The sequence below is a fragment of the Girardinichthys multiradiatus genome, chromosome 4 (assembly GCF_021462225.1).
Source record: "Girardinichthys multiradiatus isolate DD_20200921_A chromosome 4, DD_fGirMul_XY1, whole genome shotgun sequence".
In the NCBI taxonomy this organism is placed as follows: domain Eukaryota; kingdom Metazoa; phylum Chordata; class Actinopteri; order Cyprinodontiformes; family Goodeidae; genus Girardinichthys; species Girardinichthys multiradiatus.
The window spans coordinates 4,568,602-4,592,168 of NC_061797.1; the positions used below are offsets into that span (position 1 = coordinate 4,568,602).

Below are 23,567 nucleotides of genomic sequence, written 5' to 3' on the forward strand. Positions count from 1 at the left end.
TGGACGGACATCACAGACAGACAGAAGGTAAGAGACATACAACACAGAAACAAGAGCAGCTACAGCAGGGTTGGTGAGGCTCTGACCATAAGAAAAACATAGTTACAAATGTTGCCCGTCTTCATCAGTGCACTAATATCTGATTTACAGCAGGGGGCAGCACTTGGATTTTTTCGCCAGTAGGAAAAAGTGAGTCATACCCCTGATTTGCATCCATGTTGTTCCCTCTTGTATTCCCTCTCCATAGAGAAATTGTTTCTTTTATAAGGACTAAACAGGCTCAGGACTTCACTTTTTCCCCTCAGCCTCACTACTGACTTTCCTGTGTTTGTTTTGATCTGGGCTAAGTTTATGTGGCTTGGACTATTATATGGACTACTAGCAGAATGGAAAGAAAGATGTGTCAGCTTGGTATTTAAGTGGTAACTCTCTCCTTTAAATGTTATTCCTAAGTGGTGTGCCACACAAATGTGAGACTGACAGAACCCCTTTACCTTTACAACACATACAAAATCTAAACTGTGTAAAATGTGACATTTCAAAAGAATTCGGCTCCTTCTCTCAACGTATCTGCAGGATTTCAAAAATAAGTGACATATTTATAGTAAAACCCTCACTTTGGGTCCTACACCAGGAAGAGCTATTACATGGATACACATAGAGAAGTAAGATCAGGACTGTGCTCTGTAAACTATTGCTGGGTCATTCTGAAACAATGTACAGAACATTTCTCTCTTCAGCACTATGTTCATTACTTTTTGCACTGGAACATTTTCTTATCTGCCTGTGAAGAACAGACAAACGAGTACGTTATGTTCCAGAGTAATACTGGGTCTGATGCTGAAACCTTCCCAGGTTTCCTTCGTTCAATTAGTTTGACTCTTAAGATGTCCTGTGGAATAATAATAATAGTAAAAGTTTGGTTTTAAGGTTTTATTGGTCTGATGTAATATTCTAATCTTAAATGTTGGGTTTTTGTATTAGCTGTAAGTGAAAAATCGTCAAAAGTAGCAAAAATAAAGGCTTGAAAATGTAAATAATCTATATAATGTTTTTTCACTTAGGGATGGAGTTACTGATATAACTGAACTTTAATAATTCACTTCATTTGAAAGTAGAGAACATTTTTTAGTCCTTTACCTCAGGTTCAATCACGCTAGATGCAGAGAATCGGTAAATTACAATTTTCAGGTTTCACCACTGATTCTCAAATGGTTAAGTCTGGACTTAAATCCATTCCAACACCTGGATATGCTCTGTATTTGCCTGCATCCAATATCTCTTCAACTCTAACCAGCTCTAGTGTCCCTGCTGAAGAAAACACAATGACGCTACCACCACCGTGTGTACTCTAAATGGCTTGTGACAAACTGCAAACAGAATTTCTTATGGCTTGCTTTCTTTCACCAACAGCTCTTCCTTGAAGGTCCGATGTGTGGGTTGCTCAACTAATAGTTGTCCTGTTGACATCACCTGAAGGATCTCTGCAGCTTTTTCACAGAACAGCTGAATTTATACTGATTAAATTCCACACAGGATGACTCTTTTAACTGAATAAGTGATTTGTGAAGGTAATTGGCTGCATTGGATCTCATTCAGGGCCAAATAGTAAAGGGGGCTGATTACAAATGTATGCCAAACCTTTTTTCATATTTTAATGTGTTAAAAGATATTGTAAATCGTGTATAATTGTCCTTCCACTTATTTCCACTTATAATTATGCACTGCTTTATATTGTGTTCGTCTATCACATAAAATTCCAATACTGTTTAAAAAGTTACTAGTTGTCATATAAAAATAATGTGTCAAACGTCAAGAGATATGAACACCTTTTCAAGGCAGTGTAGCAAAAAATAGAAGACAAGCCACTGGGTGTTCATCCATCACAGTGTGGTTTGGCTCATCCTCAACAAGACAGGTCCAAACTACAACAATCAGGTCTGCAGAGAGGATCATCAGGCCTCACCTTCCAGAATTTGTACAGATCTAGAACCATGAAAAGGGCAACTAACATCCCTGCAGACCCCACACATCCTAGACACATCCTGGACAACCTGGTTATACTTGTACCTTCAGGTTGGTGCTCCTGGGCCTTTTTTGCAAAAACCATCTGCCACAAAGACATTTTCTTCCACTAGGCTGTCTCTCTGATGAAGGGGTCACATTAACTGAAAATTTTCCGTTTTGACTTTTTTTAAACTGGTGACGGAAAAACATTAAGGCCATCTGTCATTTTGACAGATTGCAATTCACACCAGCGACCACTTGGTGGTGCGTTAGCATACTAATTAGCTGTTTTCTCACTTGATGCATGGCCTTGTTGGCTTCACTCGACAGCTAAGTGCTTTCCAAAAAGCCCAATAAAGACCATGGTGTTGATAAAGGAGGTAAAAAAAGAGTGATCCAGTGGAAGATGAAGAAAAAAAACACAAGTGCAGGTATGCAATTCAGATACACGCAGACCAGGAGGAAGTTGTGAGACTGTGTTAAGGCAAAAAATAAAATAAATTCTATTGAATGTTTAATTTTTTTTTTTTTTTTAAAGTGATGAGTAAGAATAGATTATGACAAGATTGTTTTTACGCTGTTAGTCAAAATGACAGACAACAAAAGTCTAGCACAACTTCTGCTTTGATGAACACTTGACAGCCAGAGATCCAAGATCAATACCATGTATACTTGCATTATTCAACCTTGTCTTCCTTTTTGTAAAATAAACACTAGATATAAACATATTTACATTACCTTTTTTATATTTCAATGTCTTTATTAAGACCAAGCGGAACCAAAGTCATATTCCATTTGTGTGGACAAACTTGGCGAATAAAGCTCATTCTGAATTAAAATATATCCGAAAAAGTATAAAAAAAATAAAGTAAGAACAAATTCCATAAAAAGTTCTTTTAAAAAATGTTGGTAATCCTAACTGACCTAAAACAGGAAAGGGTTAGCCTGGTTTACTGTTATATAGTGAGAAAACTAAAGGTTATTATGAGTTTTCATAACGTGTACATACATATTTGGTTTTACCTATATTTGCCAAATGTTACATAATAAATGTTGCAGCATAAATACTATCAATGAATGAATCCATTTTGTTGATAAAGTCACCAATGACTAAATATCTAGACTGTCACACAGTCCACATCCTCCTAATGTCCGATAAGAACAACAACTCTTCAGCAACTCATCCATATTGGTGATGCTGGTCTGACCACCTAATGCTTGTCTCAGGCTGTGATGACACCAGCTCTCCTGCACCATTACCTTTGCCTGTCAGCTCAGGCATAATTTAATTCCAGACCACTAACTGGTGCCGTACTTTGTATATCCCATCTCCCACATCCTCTTCACTCACTGAGCTAGACAAGTACACGTGATTTAGAAATCAATAATTTTGCAAGTGCTCTGTCCATTCTTTATAGTGCGGCTGTTCAGTACTTACTGTTTGGTCATCTTCATTTGGAATGCAGCCATCCTTTCTGTGTAATGTGTTCCCATTCAGGCTTATGCTCGCAAATATTCCATCCATTTAAATGCCTTCCTTCAGATTATCTTCCATTATGTTATTTGGGTGCAGCTATTCATCAGGCATTCTGTATTATGAGAAGAAGAACTGATGATCTCTCTTTATTCCTGTACATTAGATGTATTGCGACACTTCTAAATTTGGGAAGGTAAATTACATTTGGAACACGGTTAAGTTGGGTTTGTTGCTGTTCCCAAATCCATGTTCCCATGCTGGGAACTCCAGAAATATTGTCTACTGAAAAATAAAATTTCCTACCATTTCTGATTGGTATTTAGGCCATATCCTGAACATAGATCTAAAATAATAGTAGAAGTACTAGTTTTCAATGAGGACAATGCTACTATGTTTTTGTCTGCTACTTTTAATGAATTAACAACAGACAAACAAAGCTAGAAAACAAAATATTATTATGTTTTCTATGTTTTTAGGTTTCTAGGTTATGCATAACATCGTTAACACCATTAACTATTACAATAGAAGTTCGGATAGGAAGTATTGAAACTACAATATTGTATTGATGAATGCTGTGTCCAGATGTATTAGGTTCTTTCAGTTGAGTCTTCCAGCAATTGTGTACAAATACAATTCAAGCTTTCCTTGGAGATGTTTGTCTTTTCCTGTTTTACTACTGCTTCTGATCAACAAAAAACACCAACTATGTCACTTCACACTTGGCTGGAAACAGTGAAAAAAAAATGAATGAAGGATAATGTAAGTATTCTCTGTATACCAGTTTTATCTGTGTTTTTTATATCTTCCTCACCAATTATTCTGCGTCAAACATCCTGTCTGAAGGCTCAGAGCCATAACTCCACCAAAACATAGCTCTACTGTCATCCTCACTACCCTTTTATACTGTACAATCAGCACTTCCATCTATCCAAACTTAATGTTATGTTTTAATACGTCTGGATTAAAGAACGGCCTTGCTCTGTTTCACTTGTTTGACTACATGCAGTCACTTTGCTTAGTAATTTATGGATGGATGGTTAAATGCTTTGTGAAGAAATACTTTTTCAGGCTCCTATGCTGACAGGAACAATTGCTTCTCTATTTTCTCACTAGCCTGTAATGTAGATACCAGGCTTTGTTAAAAATTGTCATTGTTCTCCTGAAACACATTTTTTCTTTATGGAACATCCAACATGTGGTCTGTGAACATGTATGACCGAATATTTTTATCTATACCCATGTGTTAGCAACTGTCTGTACAGGCAGATTTAAAGATAATGGTTACAGCTTAAAAAACCGTACTGTAGACCATGCACATTATTCTGTTGCCATAAACGAAAATACTTTCCAAATTGTACTAAAGATTAGGGACATTAGCAGACAAAATTGTCAGAAAGAAAATGCTCATCCGGACCACTGTGTGCAAGAATCATTTCTATAGGTTTGACAGGAGGTTAATTTATCCCGGCTCTGTATGGTTAAATCAAAGGGCAATTCTATTGCTGACATTTCTAGATTCAAAACGTGTTCATTCTAGCATGCAGTGATAGGAGGTCGAGCTCTTATCGAAGAGTCTGCTTTCTTGGCTCAGATCACTTGTGCCTCCCCAATAGCATTTCTTTTAAAAATAAGAGCCTTCTATATTTCAGCCTAATTTAACAATTTTGAATGGTCTGTAAACGTTTTTATAGTGTTTTCTTATGTATTTTTATGTACATTATAGTCAACCAGGACTGCATGATTTCAGAAAATCCTGAAATTGCAATAGTAGTCTTTAATCTTCAGTCCTCTCTCCGCCATTCCAACACTTTCTTTGATCTTAAACATCTTTGGCACTGTAATCTGTGTCCGACCTGGACATCTACTGCAGTAAGACTAGATCCAATCCACTTTGCATTACATTTGCAAGGAAAACATGAACTCAAGGACTATTGCAGTAAGGGCAATAAGTGTAATTAAACCATAACAGATACATCACTCAAAAAATGTTAGGGATATTTGGCTTTTGGGTGAAATTTGTGGAAAACGTAAAGCGTTCACGCAACAGTGATATTATATCATGAAAGTAGGGCATTTCAGTAGAAGCATGCAAAGGTGATTTCCGCTTCTTAATTTATTGAAACAAAGGTCAACAACAGTGGTGAGCACACCACAACAAAAATGTCATTGTCTCAATAAAGTGTCTTGTGCCCTTCAGCATTAATTACAGCTTGACAACGACATCTCCTGCTGTTGACGAGTCGATCGTTGTCTGCTGAGGTATGGCATCCACCTCTTCTCGAAGGGTGGTCCTCTGTACCCCTGATGTTCTGGGGTACAGAGTTATGAGCCTCTAGATGGCAACTCAGCTGATCCCATAGATTTTATATGGGCTTCAGGTCTGGAAAAAGAGCACACCATGCCATTTGAGGTAACCCAGTGTACAGCAGCCATTCTCTCATGAAGCGTCCTCAATGAGCTGGAGCATTGTCATCCATGAAGATGAAATTAGGCCTGTGTTGTTCATGCAGGGGCACAATGACTGGATTAACGATGTTAATCAGGTAGTATGGGCTAATTACTGTATCATTCACAAAGTGTATGGCAGTTCTGTATTGACTAGACACACCTCCACACACTGTAACACCACCACCAAAGGGTCATCTGGTGACAACAGTGGTTGATGCACAGCACTCTCCTTGAAGTCCCCAATATCGTTAGCAGCCATCATTTCTGCTCAATGTAAATCAGCTTTTATCAGAGAACAGCTCTGAGGCCCAACTGGTCCCTCGTTCAGCATAAATGCCCCCTGGCCCACGCCAGATGATGATACCTGGGCCTGGTGTTGTGGTCAGGTACCCTCGCAGGTCATCTAGCGCGCATACTACGCTGATGTAAACTGTTTCTAATGGTGTGATGTGACACTTGAGTGCCTCTCACTTCCCTAAATGTGCCGGCATTCATCATCCGGTTCTACAGGGCACTGTTCACAATGAAATAGTCATCAGTGTGGGATGTGGCCAAACGACGTCCACCTCTATGACTTTTTGTGACTCTCCCACTCTATCTCTGTTGCAACCTGCTGATGACACTCTGGGACACATTAAGCTCATTGGCCACTTCCGTCTGAGAAAATCCTGTTTGAAGCCTTGCAATGGTAAGGTACCTTTGATCAATTGTTATGTCTGATGAGGAGAACTGTTTAAACACCAATTCTAATTGAAGCAGGAAATGTTATTTGTCACTTCATGGATCAAACACCTGTTGAGAATTTAGCTGTAAAGCTCTTTTCTAGAGAACTGCAAGTTGGGCATTAAGTACAGAAACACTGAACAGTCGGAGATCTGCATTCAAAAGTTTAGAGAAGGTCACATTAAGTTCACCTGTAAAGGTTATAGTCCATTTTAGGCTCATCCTGATATTTCACCCTGCTGAATATCCCTAACATTTTGTGAGTATTGTATATTGAGTTATCAATATTGCGCACACTCTGATAGTGATGATGATAAATTCATTGTATAATCTTCAGGGCTAATGTTAACAGATCCAGATGTTCACTCAGATGCAACATGCCACAGACTTTCCTAACCAGAAAAGTTACCACTGGATCAGGTGTTCAGAAGAGTTAAAGAGGGTAACTGAGCAAACCTCTCATCCACATGTGAATGCCTCAGATCGACTGCTGCTACGCTTTCCCACAAACCAGAACAGTAGTGATAGACAAGCAGGCTACAGAAAACTGGTTTTAAGTCATGTACTGCAGGTTCTGGTGTCACGTTCAACAAACACTTCAGCACCTAAATCAAACCAGAAGCAGTGGATGACATCAGAGGTCCAAAGAAAGTGAACAATAATAGATGCACTCTTCAGATGAGGGGAAAAAGTAGCATGACTTCTCCTGAGCTGACTTGTTATTGCTTCCTGGAAAACCTGGATGTATTTCAACAGTTTTACAAGCAAGCTGGAAGGCTCTTGTGTGGCAAAGCTTGGAAAACGGCTAAGTGCTTTATTAGAGCAGTTAACTACAAAACTGCAAACATTTGAGTCTGGGTATGGCATCTCTCTGTGTACACACACCTAAATTTCAGATAATAGACGTGTATGTTCTTAAGTTTCAGGTTATGGACTGTTAAATTCAGGATTGTTGTAAGACAACTGACCTTTACATTTAAAAACTACATGGATTACAAATATGAACTTAAGTGAAATAAACTGCTTTATCGATTATATTTAACAGAGTTAATAACTTTAGCCAGTTAAATATGTCAACTTTCAGCTCTGGTATGCAAGTCCAGTTAGGGTATGACATTTATTTAGTCTCAAATCACGTGCATGGGCAAACTAACAAGAAGGTGAAGAGATCACACGGCAAACATTGAGCTCATAAAAGTAAAAGAGTGAGGAAAGCAGAACTCGGGAGTGAAAACAGTGGAAAATATTCAAATTGAATTTCATGCACTCAGTTTGCGTGCACATGTGATTTGAGACTAAATTAAAGCCATACTAGTTACCTAACATCAATGCCTTCAAACATAACCTAGAAATGTTCATTACAATCACCAACCCCAGGTTTTAAAACTCGTGAAATCACAGTTTTTCAGTCAAACCTTGTTCAATATAAAGTTTTTTATGAGCTAATAGTGGATAATGTAACAGAACAGTGTGCACTGCTACTGTCCAAACAAACAATTAATCAGATTCAGCAGAAACTAATGACGGCTAATGAGGCTAAAAAGCGAACATGCTAATTATAAAAAAACTTTAAAGCGTATTTTTGTGCTATTCTTTATCAGAAAGAAACAGTTCAAGTTTTATTTTATTTAAGAACAGTCAACCTACAAGCTTTCTTTCTCAAATACGGTTTATTATACAGACATTATTCAAACTTTGTTTTGCTCCGAAGGATGTGCCGTGGTTCTACACCGCAGATAAACCAAAGGATTATGGGCCTGATCTTCAAGGATTCTAAGTACGGAGCACTAAATTACTTGTCCAAAAAAAATAGCAAGTGCAATAAGTGGGCGTATTGCGTGCAATCTAAACCTGTCAGTGCAAAAGTGTTGCAGATCTCCCTATTTAAATCAGAAAACTCCAGAAGTCTGCATTTAGATAAAAAATGAAAGATATCTTTAATCCCAGACATAACTGCTGAAAGGAACTCTACGTGCCACAAAGCCTAAAAAGATTAAGCAACTTGGAGAAAACTGTTTTTTCAGCTTCTTTGCTGATGAGGAAACAGATGTAATTAGGCAGCAAAGTGACAAAACAGGAATTGAACATGAACTCTGAACAATTTAAACCTTGGTTCCAGTTATAAAGGTGAACAAATTTCTGATTATGCAACTGCTGGTTTTAGAGTTGTTCAGAAAACACTTCACATATATAAATATATGTGCATTTTTATGTGAGGTGGGGGGTGGGGTGTCCTCTGTTAATGTTGCTGGGGTTTTTTTGTGTGTTGAGGGTTCTGACAGACAAAAGGAGAAAAACAGATGGAGGAAAAAGAAGGTAGGAGAGGACTAAAGAAAAATGAAGAGACATAAGGCGACTTTAAAACTAACCACAACCAGACGGGGAGGTGAGGGAGAGCTACAGCGTGAAGAAACAGGGCGGTGGGGGTAATCTAGTGAGACTGGTCAGGAGGAGGGCCAAAGGGAGGAGAAGAGAGGGTGAGTGAGAAATTTTTTCCTATACTGATGATTTTTTTTTTCTCCCCATCTTAGGAAAGAGGGGGAGGCTTTATGTAATAGGCAGGATGCAATCACTGAGGGAAAATCACAAAGTGGCTTCTATAAACAACCACACTATGCGGCCTTAAAGAACGGCAAAACACTTATTCAAACAAACTCCAGGCTCTCACTGTTACATATGCAGAGAGAACATATACGTCTTTTTAAAAGCACATCATCCTAAATGTTCCTATCTAAGTTTCATCTTTTGTCTCTTCCTCATCCCAAGGCGGTGACTCACAGATGTTGATGGAGACAGAAGGAAATGACAAGGAGGCTAACTTCATTTGGGAGAGCTAACTACAGATTCATGTGATTTGCAGTGTGTCCTCTGTTAGCCCTGGTCACAAGAGCTGATGATCTGGGCGAGGCCGTGTCATCCACCCACATCATTATAAGATACAGTCACCCAGCTCTCAGTGCCACATTAACTCCACATGATGCAGGAAACATTCATTTAACATCAGGCTCCATGTTTGTCTCTTTGCATCTTAACAATGGCTCATTTGTTAACAGCTCGTTTCTGTTCGACTTCCTGGCCACACCTATAGCAGATCTGGTGAGTGAGGAAAGCCACAGAACTCTGAGCATCATGGTCAAGCAATTAGTTTACGATGCATTTTGCTTGGAAGTAAGATGGTAATCTAAAGCCACAAAATGGCGGATGGTGTTCAAGAGAAATATTGCAAAAGGCAATGACATTAAATCACAAGTGACTGGTACTAGGGCTCAAAAGGACCAGGGAAGCAGTCTCCACAACTTTGCCAAACCACACTCAGACCTAAATCCAGGTTTTTAATCTGGGTGACAGAGAGAAACAGTCACTTCTTCCAATCTTTCAGCTTTAACAGAGTTTCTGTTCTCTGTTTAGGACTTCTTTGGATTTTCCCTTTATTCTGTAAACAGATCTTGTTGCTGAGGTTAGATGAGATGGATTGATATCTCCAACCCACTACGACACCATCTGGTACAGTATGTGTTGGCTACTGATTTGCTGCCCTTGCTGACATGACACAGACTTCCTGGAGAGAGTTGTTATGGCTTGCAAGCCATAAAGTTTGTTTGGGCCTCTATAACATCTAAAGGGCTGGGCTAATCACCAGGTCCATCATTTGCATGGAGAAAACACCATTTGTATTAATTATGTAATTGGTACTACAATACTTTCTGCTTCATTCATGCCATCCTGTTTTCCATTCCTATTCCAAGAAACTCTTAGTTAGACTTGGACATTTATGATAGACATTCAAGACTGTATTGTGATCTGTTTAATGTATTGTACATTGCTGTGTATTTTGCTAATAAACCTTTACTCACTTACTTAACATTCTCCTCTGTTGCTGATAGCATGGCTGAAGGAATGTCGTGCCAACACTTTCCCAGTTAGGAGAGAGTCAATGTTGGTTACTGGAGCATCTGCCAGCACGTGACCTCTGGATGAGAGAGACTGAAGCATTCTGCCAAACCAGGTGGGCTTGTTTATGTTACTAAATACAGCAAGACTCAAAGCCATGGATGGACTACCCCATTCTTTAAGAGCTAGATAGATAATCAGAAAAGACAAAGAGTCTTTCCCACACAGAGCTGAGAGAGAAATCTGAAGTCTTCATGTTCCCAGAGCCTAAACTGTGTTGAGTCAAACTTCTTTCTCCATGTCCTCATCTCTGAGAGTGACAGGTTACAGAGCTGAGAAACAGATTAACTCCTGGGCTCTTTAAGTGCATAATACATAATATTTCAATGGAAAAGGAAAATAATTCATTTCAGATTGATTGTTTAATTAATGGTGATATGAAAATATACGTACAACTAATTTACTTGTTATAGTGTAGTGTGATTTAAAGTATGGCTAGTCCATACTGCAAAGATCAGGAGGTAACAAGTGGATTTTGTGTGAGAAACTGTTCAGGTTTTTATATTATTATATTTGTCAATACTCCTCTGTTGTGATGCTATCACATAAAAACATGAGAAACCTTTTATTACTTCATGTCAGAAATTCTGTGGTTTTCCAGCTGTTTTCAGTCGCCATATTTACCAGCACCTGGCTTTTTGTACACTGGGACTGGCCGGTATTGTTTATTGAGTCAGATGTGGAACCTGTCCTAGAATCTTTACTGGAATGCACTTCATGTACACCAGTTGTTGATTAATGAGGCTCATTGTACGGACAGAAACAGAAACAGGAACAGAACAGAACAGAACAGACATGAAGACGGGAAACTTACAGGTGTAGAAGGAGCTGGGGGCTTGAGCTCCATCCAGTTTAAGCTCCATCAGGCTGCTAGTCTTGTTGTCATGTCTCAACCAAAGGGCCACTCCCAAGATCACACCTCCAGCAAGCTGCAACACACAACACATGAAGCTTACTTAAATACAGTCAAATTCAGTTTATGGACTGCAGGTTCTGAACATTTCAAAATGTGTAATCTTGACATTATTGAAATATACATAATCTAATAAAATGAGGACAGAGATCCTGATGTGGAGCCAAACAAATGTACATTTGGACAAAATTAATGTGCTTTAATGGTGCCTTAAAAGTCAGTTCAAAATATTGTGTCCATTGTTTCCTTATTAAAGGAATCCTCGGGAAATCACAATGACCAATGGGGATAATAACACAACATGTCTGTGTTATTTTTGCAACTAAAATTAATAGTGTCATGGGAATCTTTGCGTTATTGTAAAAGATCAATGACGTGTTGAGTTGGTCCAGGTTTGGAATGTCACTACATTAACCTTGTTAATGACAACAAGGATTTGACTAGAGCTGCACCAGCACTCTCACATTTGGTCCTTTAGACAGTAACACTGAGAAATATACAAGGAAACCAAACTTCTGTTTTATTTTACAGTGTAACGATTGTTTAAACACAGATGTCCCCTTTTATAAAATATTCTGCAACAAAACAGCATTTATGTATTTATTTAGGTGTTATAAACCTGTTTGTTTCTCAGTTAGATATGCTTTACCTGACTTTTGCAAATTAAACAGAAAGTGTGTCCCGACCCTGACTGTAAACTCCTAAACGTTATTCACGATTTAGCCTCTGCAACAGACTAGATATCTTTAATATGTTGTTCCTCATTAGCTGCTCATCCGATTATTTTTAGCTTCATGCTCAGCTGTCACAAAAGACCAACAGGTTTCTGATTACTTTTTACCATCAGTTAAACTTCAACCGCAAGGTAACCAGCCGCACGTCTCTGCTTATACAGCATCAGTCAGAGATAACCCAGAAAGTCTTACCAGTGCTGTATCTTATTTAAGTTGCAACTTTTTACCTTATGAATCTCTTATTGATGTAAATTTTAGAGGGAAAAATTCCACCGCCGCTTCGCATACGGTGACGTACTGACACAGAGTGGGTTGCATCGGTACACCACCATACTGTCGGCATGAAAACACTGATTTGGTGAATCTGCAACGTCAAAATAGGTCTAGGCAACAACACTGGAACCCTGTACATTAGTTTCAGTTACAACAAATTTAAATAATAACCAAAACTATAAAATGAATGACTCGAGTTCACACCACCCAAAGTTATTCCTTTAGCTACTATAGGGCTACTGAGATGTAAAGATTAAACATAAAAGTAATCACGAATGCTTTTATTGTCATCACTTCATAACAATGCTGGAGAAAAACAAGTTTTGGATTTACTCTTTTCAGTTTTCGTATGACTTGCTGAGTTTTCTTCTGGGACAGCATAACAGCTGGAATTGAGAGAAACTGCGAAACATCTCACAGCTGAACTTTTACAGCAGAGGTGAACACAGACGCAGACAGGGATGAGTTTTGTCTGCGAGGAAGGACGATGAAACCATGGAGAAGAATCTCTCATTTTTTAAAGCAAGCCAACTGCTGTTTCTGAGAATAGACTTTAACCAAAACAGAATTCCCCTCCCTGTGCTCTGTCTCTGTTACTGAGGTCCATTCCACGGCTCCTGTAAGTTACTGCCTAGCAACCAAATACACACACTCAGAGAAACAGCTACCACAGTTTGACTCAGGGTTGGGCCATGATCTTTTAAAGCTCTGCTTGAGCGACTGCTTTGGAGATTCAGGCATTTGCTTTCATTCCTCAACTCCACACAAATTGGTTCCAAAGCACAAAAACAAAGCAGAATACTTTCCTGGTGTTGTAGATGATTGTAAAAATCATCAGAAGAGAAACTGTCTCTTTTATCTCTTCTCAGTAGGCCAGTCACACTCTGATTCTATCTACTTGGTTGTGCTGTGTGTAAGCAGATGTAGTTATACAGGTCCTTCTCAAAATATTAGCATATTGTGATAAAGTTCATTATTTTCCATAATGTCATGATGAAAATTTAACATTCATATATTTTAGATTCATTGCACACTAACTGAAATATTTCAGGTCTTTTATTGTCTTAATACGGATGATTTTGGCATACAGCTCATGAAAACCCAAAATTCCTATCTCACAAAATTAGCATATCATTAAAAGGGTCTTTAAACGAGCTATGAACCTAATCATCTGAATCAATGAGTTAACTCTAAACACCTGCAAAAGATTCCTGAGGCCTTTAAAACTCCCAGCCTGGTTCATCACTCAAAACCCCAATCATGGGTAAGACTGCCGACCTGACTGCTGTCCAGAAGGCCACTATTGACACCCTCAAGCAAGAGGGTAAGACACAGAAAGACATTTCTGAGCAAATAGGCTGTTCCCAGAGTGCTGTATCAAGGCACCTCAGTGGGAAGTCTGTGGGAAGGAAAAAGTGTGGCAGAAAACGCTGCACGAGAAGAGGTGATCGGACCCTGAGGAAGATTGTGGAGAAGGGCCAATTCCAAACCTTGGGGGACCTGCAGAAGCAGTGGACTGAGTCTGAGGCTGGGAGTTTTAAAGGCCTCAGGAATCTTTTGCAGGTGTTTAGAGTTAACTCGTTGATTCAGATGATTAGGTTCATAGCTCGTTTAAAGACCCTTTTAATGATATGCTAATTTTGTGAGATAGGAATTTTGGGTTTTCATGAGCTGTATGCCAAAATCATCCGTATTAAGACAATAAAAGACCTGAAATATTTCAGTTAGTATGCAATTAATCTAAAATATATGAACGTTAAATTTTCATCACGACATTATAGAAAATAATGAACTTTATCGCAATATGCTAATATTTTGAGAAGGACCTGTAATTACTAGAAAGAAACAGTGCAAGCAAAACAAATCTACATCTGTAATACAGCAGAGTTCAGCGTGGAACAGCTGAAACACTTGGTACCCAAGTTCAGGAGAAGATGAGGTCCCAAATTAGCTCCTCTGAGCGGACAGTGACTCACAAGCCAAACAGATTCCTATGCTTTCGAATTACAAAGTAATGACACGGTTATTCACATGTTCTCAACCCAGTAAACAACAAATATGGTATCAGTTTTTAGTAGGATTTAAGAGTGAAGAAGACTAAAGAGGAGCTTAAAACTACTAGTGATGATTCAGATACAGGAACATCAAGATTTAGGTCAAAAACATTTTGACGTGAACTTTAAATTTCCAAAAAAAAAAAGGACAAATGCTTTTTCTTAGCTTTTATCACACTGCTTTTCAGGTCCCCAATATTAGACCTGCAGATTGATTATCAATACCTGGCAGTAAACAAAATGTCACCTGATATTATTCTAAAGGATGTAAAAACCAAGTTGTGATGTCATGCTCTTTTTATTTTCTCAGTAGGCCTAACCAGGCAGCACAAATGCTGCCCGGTTCACCTGGGCTTGACCCGGGTTTGCACAGTGACAGACAATAAACGCAGCCCCTTTGAAGGGAACCATTCTGCTGGTTTCTGGGGCAGAGAGGAGTAAGTCATCTGCAGATTGCATCTTCAAGTAATCAGGAGTGGAAATACCCAGTCATATCTGGAAAATAACTGGTTATAGTGGTTCTGGGTTATTTCGACATTTCCCCCCAGTTTATGCCCCCATTTTGAACCCACTCATTACCATTTAGTCTCTTCCAACTGTAATTCATGCATGAAAACAAATCATTTCATATTGATGCAATTAAATCATTGTATATCAGTTCATTTTTGTATGGAGTTCAGTATTTATATAAATCTTTGAGATAAATAATAATAATAAAAAAAGGCTCCAATCATAGCTATAATTTAATTTATTTGTATAGATCTTTCTGAAGATGTTTTAAGGACGCACCATTACATTTAAATTTAATGGTAATAGTGTGAATGCCTTCAGCATTCAAATCCTGTTTCTCTTTATTCTTTCGTCTTCTTCTTCTTCTTCTGGTTGCTTCCGTATACTTCTTGATTCGCTTCTCCTCCTGCATCCTTTGTGCTATTTTAACCGCTCAAATTTCACAATATTCAGCCCTTTCAGGACTTTTGGTATTTATACCTTTTATACTTTTAAAATATTCAACTTTTTATGAATTTTTTGCTCCCATTGGAATGAATGGAAAACAGCAAAAACTCTGCTAAAGAACCAGGTCCAAACTCAATCAGAACCAGAAAGAAACCTCTATAAGAACAAGGTCCAAACTCCATTAGAACCTGTTACAAACCTGTATCAGAACCAGGTCCAAACTCTATAAGAGCCAAGGAGAAACATCCACCAGAACCAGATACAGATCTCCATCAGAACCAGATCCAAACTTTATCAGAACCAGGAAGAAACATTAATGAAAACCAGGACCCAACTCCACCAGAACCTTGCACAAATCTCCATAAGAACCTTGAACAAATCTACACCAGAACCATGTACAAGCATCCATCAGAACCAGGTACAAATCTTCATCAGATCCAGGGGGAACCTTCCATCAGAATCAGGACCAAACTCCATCAGAACCAGGTCCAATCTCTATCAGAACCAGAATTAAACCACTACTCTGTGACTTATGATGATAAGACCATCTTCATAGGTCCCAGGGGAGCATCAAAACAGCGACCATTTAATGTCAGCTACTTAAACAGCTTCTACTGCTGTTCCAACACCTGAACAAGAGTGAATAATTTAAAGGGCAATTTCATAGACTTTTGAATAAAGGCTGTGGTAAGCATTAGCATTTTAGCTTATACATTGTTTTTGCATTGTAGATGGGGTAAATTAATATCACCCTTCATGCTAGTGATAGCCAATATACTAATGTTAGCATTTTAGCTTCTCTTTCTCATCTCTTCTCTCTTAGCTGAAGAACACTTTTGCCTTTTTAGGCAATTTCCTGTTTGTTTTTGTGTGTCTTCAGCATATTTGTTGTTAGTTCATTCTTTTTCTGAATTTTCTGCCATTTTTTATATATTTTAGCAATGACTTCAAATTCTTAGTCTATATTTTTGCTTCAGTCTATGCTTTTTCAGCTCATCTAAGGGCAACTCTTTCCTGCTTTTTTAATGTTTTTGTCAGTTCTTGTATTTCAACAACTATTTCAAGTAGATTTGAGGTAACTTCATCTTGTTACGGTGTTTTATACCTGATAGTCTTCCTACTTTAACAGATCAGATGTTTTTCTTTGCCGTTTCTGCTATTTCTACTAATTTATCAGATTTCAGCTGACATTCTGCTGTCAACCATTGCCACTTTCTGCCAGCTTTCAACATGTGTTTAGCATTTCTGTTTTCTTCTAATTCATTAAATTTTAGCAGATTGTCTGCAGTCAATTTAGCTCGTTTCTGCCAGCTTTCAGCTAAAAAATTCAGCTTTCAGCGTTCACACTGCATTTTCGCAGGAAATGCAAAAATGTTCTTGTTGAATTTAAATTCCTGTTTCTTTAGCATTAGAACAGATTCTGGCCCCTGATCAAACCAAAATAACTAAGAATAACTTCCTGTTAGTAGATATTACTTATTAGAGTCACATAACCGCATTTCAGTCTCCTGAGACTATGGGGACAATATAGGCCAGAATTGAAAACGACCAAAATTATGGAAAGATCTACGTAAGTAAATTAGAACTAGTTAGTGTAGTCATGTGTAGACTGAGGATTACCAACCTTTATGAAATTGAGAGCTGCTTCAATACTTGTTGGATGCAACAACAAATACATTGTTTGCCTTTATCAATAATAACAACATCATTATTGATTAATAAAAAGCAAACGAATCCGAGTGGTGTTTTGTTATTGGACTTCTGTGCTAGTCACAGATTGTCCATAACGAACACCATGTTCAAACATAAGGGTGTCCATCAGTGCACTTGGCACCAGGACACCCTAGGCAGGAGGTCGATGATCGACTTTGTTGTCGTATCATCAGACCTTCGGCCGCATGTTTTGGACACTCGGGTGAAGAGAGGGGCTGAGCTGTCCACTGATCATCACCTGGTGGTGAGTTGGATCCGCTGGAGGAGGAGAAAGCCAGACAGACTTGGCAGGCCCAAGCGCATAGTGAGGGTCTGCTGGGAATGCCTGGCGGAGCCCTCGGCCAGGGATGTATTCAACTCCCACCTCCGGGAGAGCTTCGACCAGATCCCGGGGGATGTTGGAGACATAGAGTCCGAGTGGACCATGTTCTCTGCATCTATTGTCAATGCTGCTGCCCATAGCTGCGGCCGTAAGGTCTGCGGTGCCTGTCGTGGCGGCAATCCCAGAACCCGGTGGTGGACACCAGCAGTAAGGGATGCTGTTAAGCTGAAGAAGGAGTCCTATCGGCTGTGGTTGGCTTGTGGGACTCCTGAGGCGGCTGACGGGTACCGTGAGGCCAAGCGTGCTGCGGCCCGGGCTGTGGCAGAGGCAAAAACTCGGGCCTGGGAAGAGTTCGGTGAGGCCATGGAGAAGGACTACCGGTTGGCCTCGAAGCGATTCTGGCAAACCGTCCGGCGCCTCAGGAGGGGGAAGCAGTGCTTTGCCAACACTGTTTATAGTGGGGCAGGAGACTGCTGACCTCGACTGAGGACATTATCGGGCGGTGGAAGGAGTACTTCGAGGATCTCCTCAATCCTGCCATCACGCATTCCGTGGTGGAAACAGAGGCTGGGGACTCGGGGTTGGACTCTTTCATCACCCAGGCTGAAGTCACCGAGGTGGTTAAAAAGCTCCGCGGTGGCAAGGCTTCGGGGGTGGATGAGATCCGCCCTGAGTACCTCAAGTGTCTGGATGTTGTAGGGCTGTCATGGTTGACACGCCTCTTCAACATTGCGTGGCGGTCGGGGACAGTGCCTCTGGACTGGCAGACTGGGGTGGTGGTCCCCCTTTATAAGAAGGGGGACCGCAGGGTGTGTTCCAACTACAGGGGAATCACACTCCTCAGCCTCCCTGGTAAGGCCTACGCCAGGGTATTGGAGAGGAGAGTCCGACCGATAGTCGAACCTCGGCTTCAGGAGGAACAGTGTGGTTTTCGTCCCGGCCGTGGAACACTGGACCAGCTCTATACCCTCTACAGGGTGCTCGAGGGTTCATGGGAGTTTGCCCAACCGGTTCACATGTGTTTTGTGGACCTGGAGAAGGCATTCGACTGGGGTGAGGTGCTCGGAGTAGAGCTGCTGCTCCTCCACATCGAGAGGAGCCAGTTGAGGTGGCTCGGGCATCTATACCGGATGCCTCCTGGACGCCTTCCTCGGGAGGTGTTCCAGACACGTCCCACCAGGAGGAGGCCCAGGACACGCTGGAGGGACTATGTCTCTCGGCTGGCCTGGGAACGCCTTGGGCTCCCCCTGGAGGAGCTGGAGGAGGTGTCTGGGCGTCTCTGCTGAGTCTGCTGCCCCCGCGACCCGGTCCTGGATAAGCGGAAGACGACGAACGAACGAAAAAGCAAACGATTAAAAAATTAATTCATTCATTCATCTTCTATACCGCTTCTTCCATAGTGGGTCACGGGGAAACTGGTGCCTATCTCCAGCAGTCTATGGGCCGGAAGAGGGGTACACCCTGGACAGATCACCAGTCCATCACAGGGCAACACACAAACAACCATGCACACACTCATTCATACACCTATGGGCAATTTAGAGAGACCAGTTAACGTAACAGACATATCTTTGGACTGTGGGAGGAAGCCAGAGTACCCGGAGAGAACCCACTCATGCACGGGGAGAACATGCAAACTCCATGCAGAAAGACCCCCTGCCGGAAGTCGAACCCAGGACCTTATGCTGCAAGGCAACAGTGCTACCAACCACCTGCATTATCAGTATATATAGAGACGTACTTCACCATTCATAGATATTTGAGAATGCTTAGCTTGTGAAAGTCAGACTTAACATATATATTTTAATCTTCTTAGCAGTTGTGCATGAAGGAGCACATTTAAAGCTGTTTGTTCAAAGTGAATCCAATTCAATTCAGACTGTAAACTTGAAAACTGCCTCAGACCTTATCAGCTTAGCTGTGTTTCTCTCCTGGATGAAGCCACTACAGGAGCTTCTACTGGCATTAACATTTTACTTTTCTTTAACATAGAAAGTACTCAATGTAGGGCTTTTTGTGTGTCTCTGCTTTGTTCTCTCAAACCCCCAGTCGGTCGAGGCAGATGACCGCTCCCACTGAGCCAGTTCTGCTGGAGGTTTCTCCCTGCTACAGACAGGTTTTCCTTCTATTGTCCCTAAATGCATGCTAGGTATGAGGGATCGCTGCAAAGTCAACGACACAATCCAAGCGACTGTCCACTGTCAAAAGTGAGTTGACAGGAAATAGGGAGGAAAGGGGAGGACACTGGGTAAACGTCATCAAGCCGGGACTCAAACTTGCCTCAGCCTGCGTCGAGGATTAAGGCGGAGGTAAATGAGTCATATGCTTTACCTCAGCGCCACCGTCGCGGTGCCCCTAAACTATCTGCACTTAGCATGATCATAGTTCAGCTTCTCTGTGAAGTTCTGCACTCTAGTCCACATGCTAACTATTGTACTGGCTCCCAGTTGAGAGCGGAGATTTCATCAGGACCATTCTTCTTGTTACTTTTTTGTCCTTTATAAAACATCTGCTGCCTGAAATGAAGCTTCAGTGGCTTTTTGTGACTTTGTGGTGTGGAGATGGGATCTGTTATTGTAGTGCTGCTTGCCGGAAGAAGTACCAGAATTTGGGAAAATGTGTATAAATTTTGACACAAACTGAATAAATCATTTTTTAGTGTCGATATTGAAATACTGATTATTTTGACAACTGTAGTTTTGATAACATGGGTAACTAAACCTGGGATGTGCCAGATCAAACTAAATATTCCAAAATTCTTTGGCACAAAGAAGCAAGCATTCTAAAATATCTAAAAAGAAGCTTTTTCAAAGTGAGCCTGCTCCAAGAGTACTGGCTGCAGATTCCTTCTTTGCTCGCAGTTAGTTTGGTTCTTTGCTTTTTAGCCCCATTAATCATTTGGGACAGAAAAGACTTCTTCCTGCCATATTTTCTGAGCAAACTTGTTTAGCCTGCACAGTCCAGCAGGTGCAAGGGTCACTTACAGGTCCTGGGAGAACATGTAGGGGACCCTGAAGATTCACCTGAATCTACCAAAAGGTCCAATGCTGGAATAATTGGTTTTGAACTTATACTGAGCTAAACAGATGACAGTGGGATGTAATTAGATCTGACTGAAGATCATGTTTGCAGTTAATTGGCACAACAGACATTAAGACCATTCTACAAGTTCTAATTGCTTGCACCGAAAAAAGCAAGATGTGAATCTAATTTTATTGATTTCAGCGTGTGAAAACTGCAGGTCTGTTTTTGATTTTCCCATTCAGTGACATGCTTAAATACTAGGGAAAATGTATTGTTTTCATGGGATGTACAGGTCCTTCTCAAAATATTAGCATATTGTGATAAAGTTCATTATTTTCCATAATGTCATGATGAAAATTTAACATTCATATATTTTAGATTCATTGCACCCTAACTGAAGTATTTCAGGTCTTTTATTGTCTTAATATGGATGATTGTGGCATACAGCTCATGAAAACCCAAAATTCCTATCTCACAAAATTAGCATATTTCATCCGACCAATAAAAGAAAAGTGATTTTAATACAAAAAACGTCAACCTTCAAATAATCATGTACAGTTATGCACTCAATACTTGGTCGGGAATCCTTTTGCAGAAATGATTGCTTCAATGTGGCGTGGCATGGAGACAATCTGCTGAGGTCTTATGGAGGCCCAGGATGCTTCGATAGCGGCCTTTAGCTCATCCAGAGTGTTGGGTCTTGAGTCTCTCAACGTTCTCTTCACAATATCCCACAGATTCTCTATGGGGTTCAGGTCAGGAGAGTTGGCAGGCCAATTGAGCACAGTGATACCATGGTCAGTAAACCATTTACCAGTGGTTTTGGCACTGTGAGCAGGTGCCAGGTCGTGCTGAAAAATGAAATCTTCATCTCCATAAAGCTTTTCAGCAGATGGAAGCATGAAGTGCTCCAAAATCTCCTGATAGCTAGCTGCATTGACCCTGCCCTTGATAAAACACAGTGGACCAACACCAGCAGCTGACACGGCACCCCAGACCATCACTGACTGTGGGTACTTGACACTGGACTTCTGGCATTTCCTTCTGCCCAGTCTTCCTCCAGACTCTGGCCCCTTGATTTCCGAATGACATGCAGAATTTGCTTTCATCCGAAAAAAATACTTTGGACCACTGAGCAACAGTCCAGTGCTGCTTCTCTGTAGCCCAGGTCAGGCGCTTCTGCTGCTGTTTCTGGTTCAAAAGTGGCTTGACCTGGGGAATGCGGCACCTGTAGCCCATTTCCTGCACACGCCTGTGCACGGTGGCTCTGGATGTTTCTACTCCAGACTCAGTCCACTGCTTCCGCAGGTCCCCCAAGGTCTGGAATCGGCCCTTCTCCACAATCTTTCTCAGGGTCCGGTCACCTCTTCTCGTTGTGCAGCGTTTTCTGCCACACTTTTTCCTTCCCACAGACTTCCCACTGAGGTGCCTTGATACAGCACTCTGGGAACAGCCTATTCGTTCAGAAATGTCTTTCTGTGTCTTACCCTCTTGCTTGAGGGTGTCAATAGTGGCCTTCTGGACAGCAGTCAGGTCGGCAGTCTTACCCATGATTGGGGTTTTGAGTGATGAACCAGGCTGGGAGTTTTAAAGGCCTCAGGAATCTTTTGCAGGTGTTTAGAGTTAACTCGTTGATTCAGATGATTAGGTTCATAGCTCGTTTAGAGACCCTTTTAATGATATGCTAATTTTGTGAGATAGGAATTTTGGGTTTTCATGAGCTGTATGCCAAAATCATCCGTATTAAGACAATAAAAGACCTGAAATATTTCAGTTAGTGTGCAATGAATCTAAAATATATGAATGTTAAATTTTCATCATGACATTATGGAAAATAATGAACTTTATCACAATATGCTAATATTTTGAGAAGGACCTGTACAACCCCAAATGTGTGAATGTTGTGAGCTTGATAATAAACATTTGTTCTTACTATTTACATCAGCAACACACCAATAAAGTCACACCAGTATAATTTTCCTTTCTCCTCAGAGGAAGAGTTACTTTTAGTGTTCCCACACATGAGAAATCAAGATAGAAAGGGGAAATGAGGAACAGTGAAAATGAAAAAACATCTATCTCTCTATAATTGTCGAAAAGCACAGCTTAGGTTTCCTCACCGATCCCCGGCTACAGGCTATTTCTGCCAGCTGCAGAAGTGGGATCTAGAATGTTGAGCACGCTGGGGGTTGGGGTCCTGCTTGCTTTCCCGCAAGTCTCCTACAAGACCACACAAACCTTCACTATGACTACACACCCCCACACCCTGTAAAAATGCTTTCGTTAAGAACTTATCAACTAATTTTCCGTTAGGAATGATGACATATACACATCACCTTCTGCCTATGAAAATAGAACCCTTTCTTATCTGTTACTTTAAAAAAAATTCAAAGTGAAAGACACATTCCAATGACGTCTGTTCTCCTGTTTTAAGGATCTCAGTGTTTTGTTTTTGTTTTCCAAAATGCTGCCCGTTTACAAAGCATAGAGTGGGGAGAGTTTATATGACAATCTATAACAATGTGTCACATTTAGATTAAACTGAATAAGGCTGACAGAACACTGACTCCACATAGTTGAGCTCACAGCTCTGTGGGGGTCCGGCCATCTGTTGTAAGACTCAAACTTCTTCCTTTAGCTGGTGAAAGTTCTTTGTTACCTAGATGCATGTCTGGTGCAGTGAAGTTACCCTGAGCTTGTTATATGTTTTTTTATATTGGACTTAATATGATAATACCCTGAAACAGTGGTATTGTTCCTTCACACTGCGAGAATCTCATTACCGATCCATGCCTAAACTTCACAAGACACTTTCACAACTCACTACACTAAGCTGCTCATGCACAGCTGGAAATACATGCTAACTCTTGCACTATGAAAAATAAATACCAAGTTATTTACTCCAAGGAAATAGCCTGATTTGGATATAATTTGGTACATATGCAGACCAAAGATTTGATTTGGAGTTAAC

At 40.4% G+C, this 23,567-nt stretch overlaps 1 protein-coding gene across 1 annotated transcript in view; it reads right to left on the reverse strand.

The window, feature by feature from the left end:
• The window catches only part of cd81a (CD81 molecule a), a 37,422-nt gene that overhangs the window by 12,318 nt on the left and 1,537 nt on the right, over positions 1-23,567 (reverse strand). Inside the window, exon 2 of the mRNA XM_047363254.1 lies at positions 11,421-11,535. Within this exon, the coding sequence (XP_047219210.1) occupies positions 11,421-11,535 (115 nt within the window). The remainder of the gene's footprint in view (positions 1-11,420; positions 11,536-23,567) is intronic.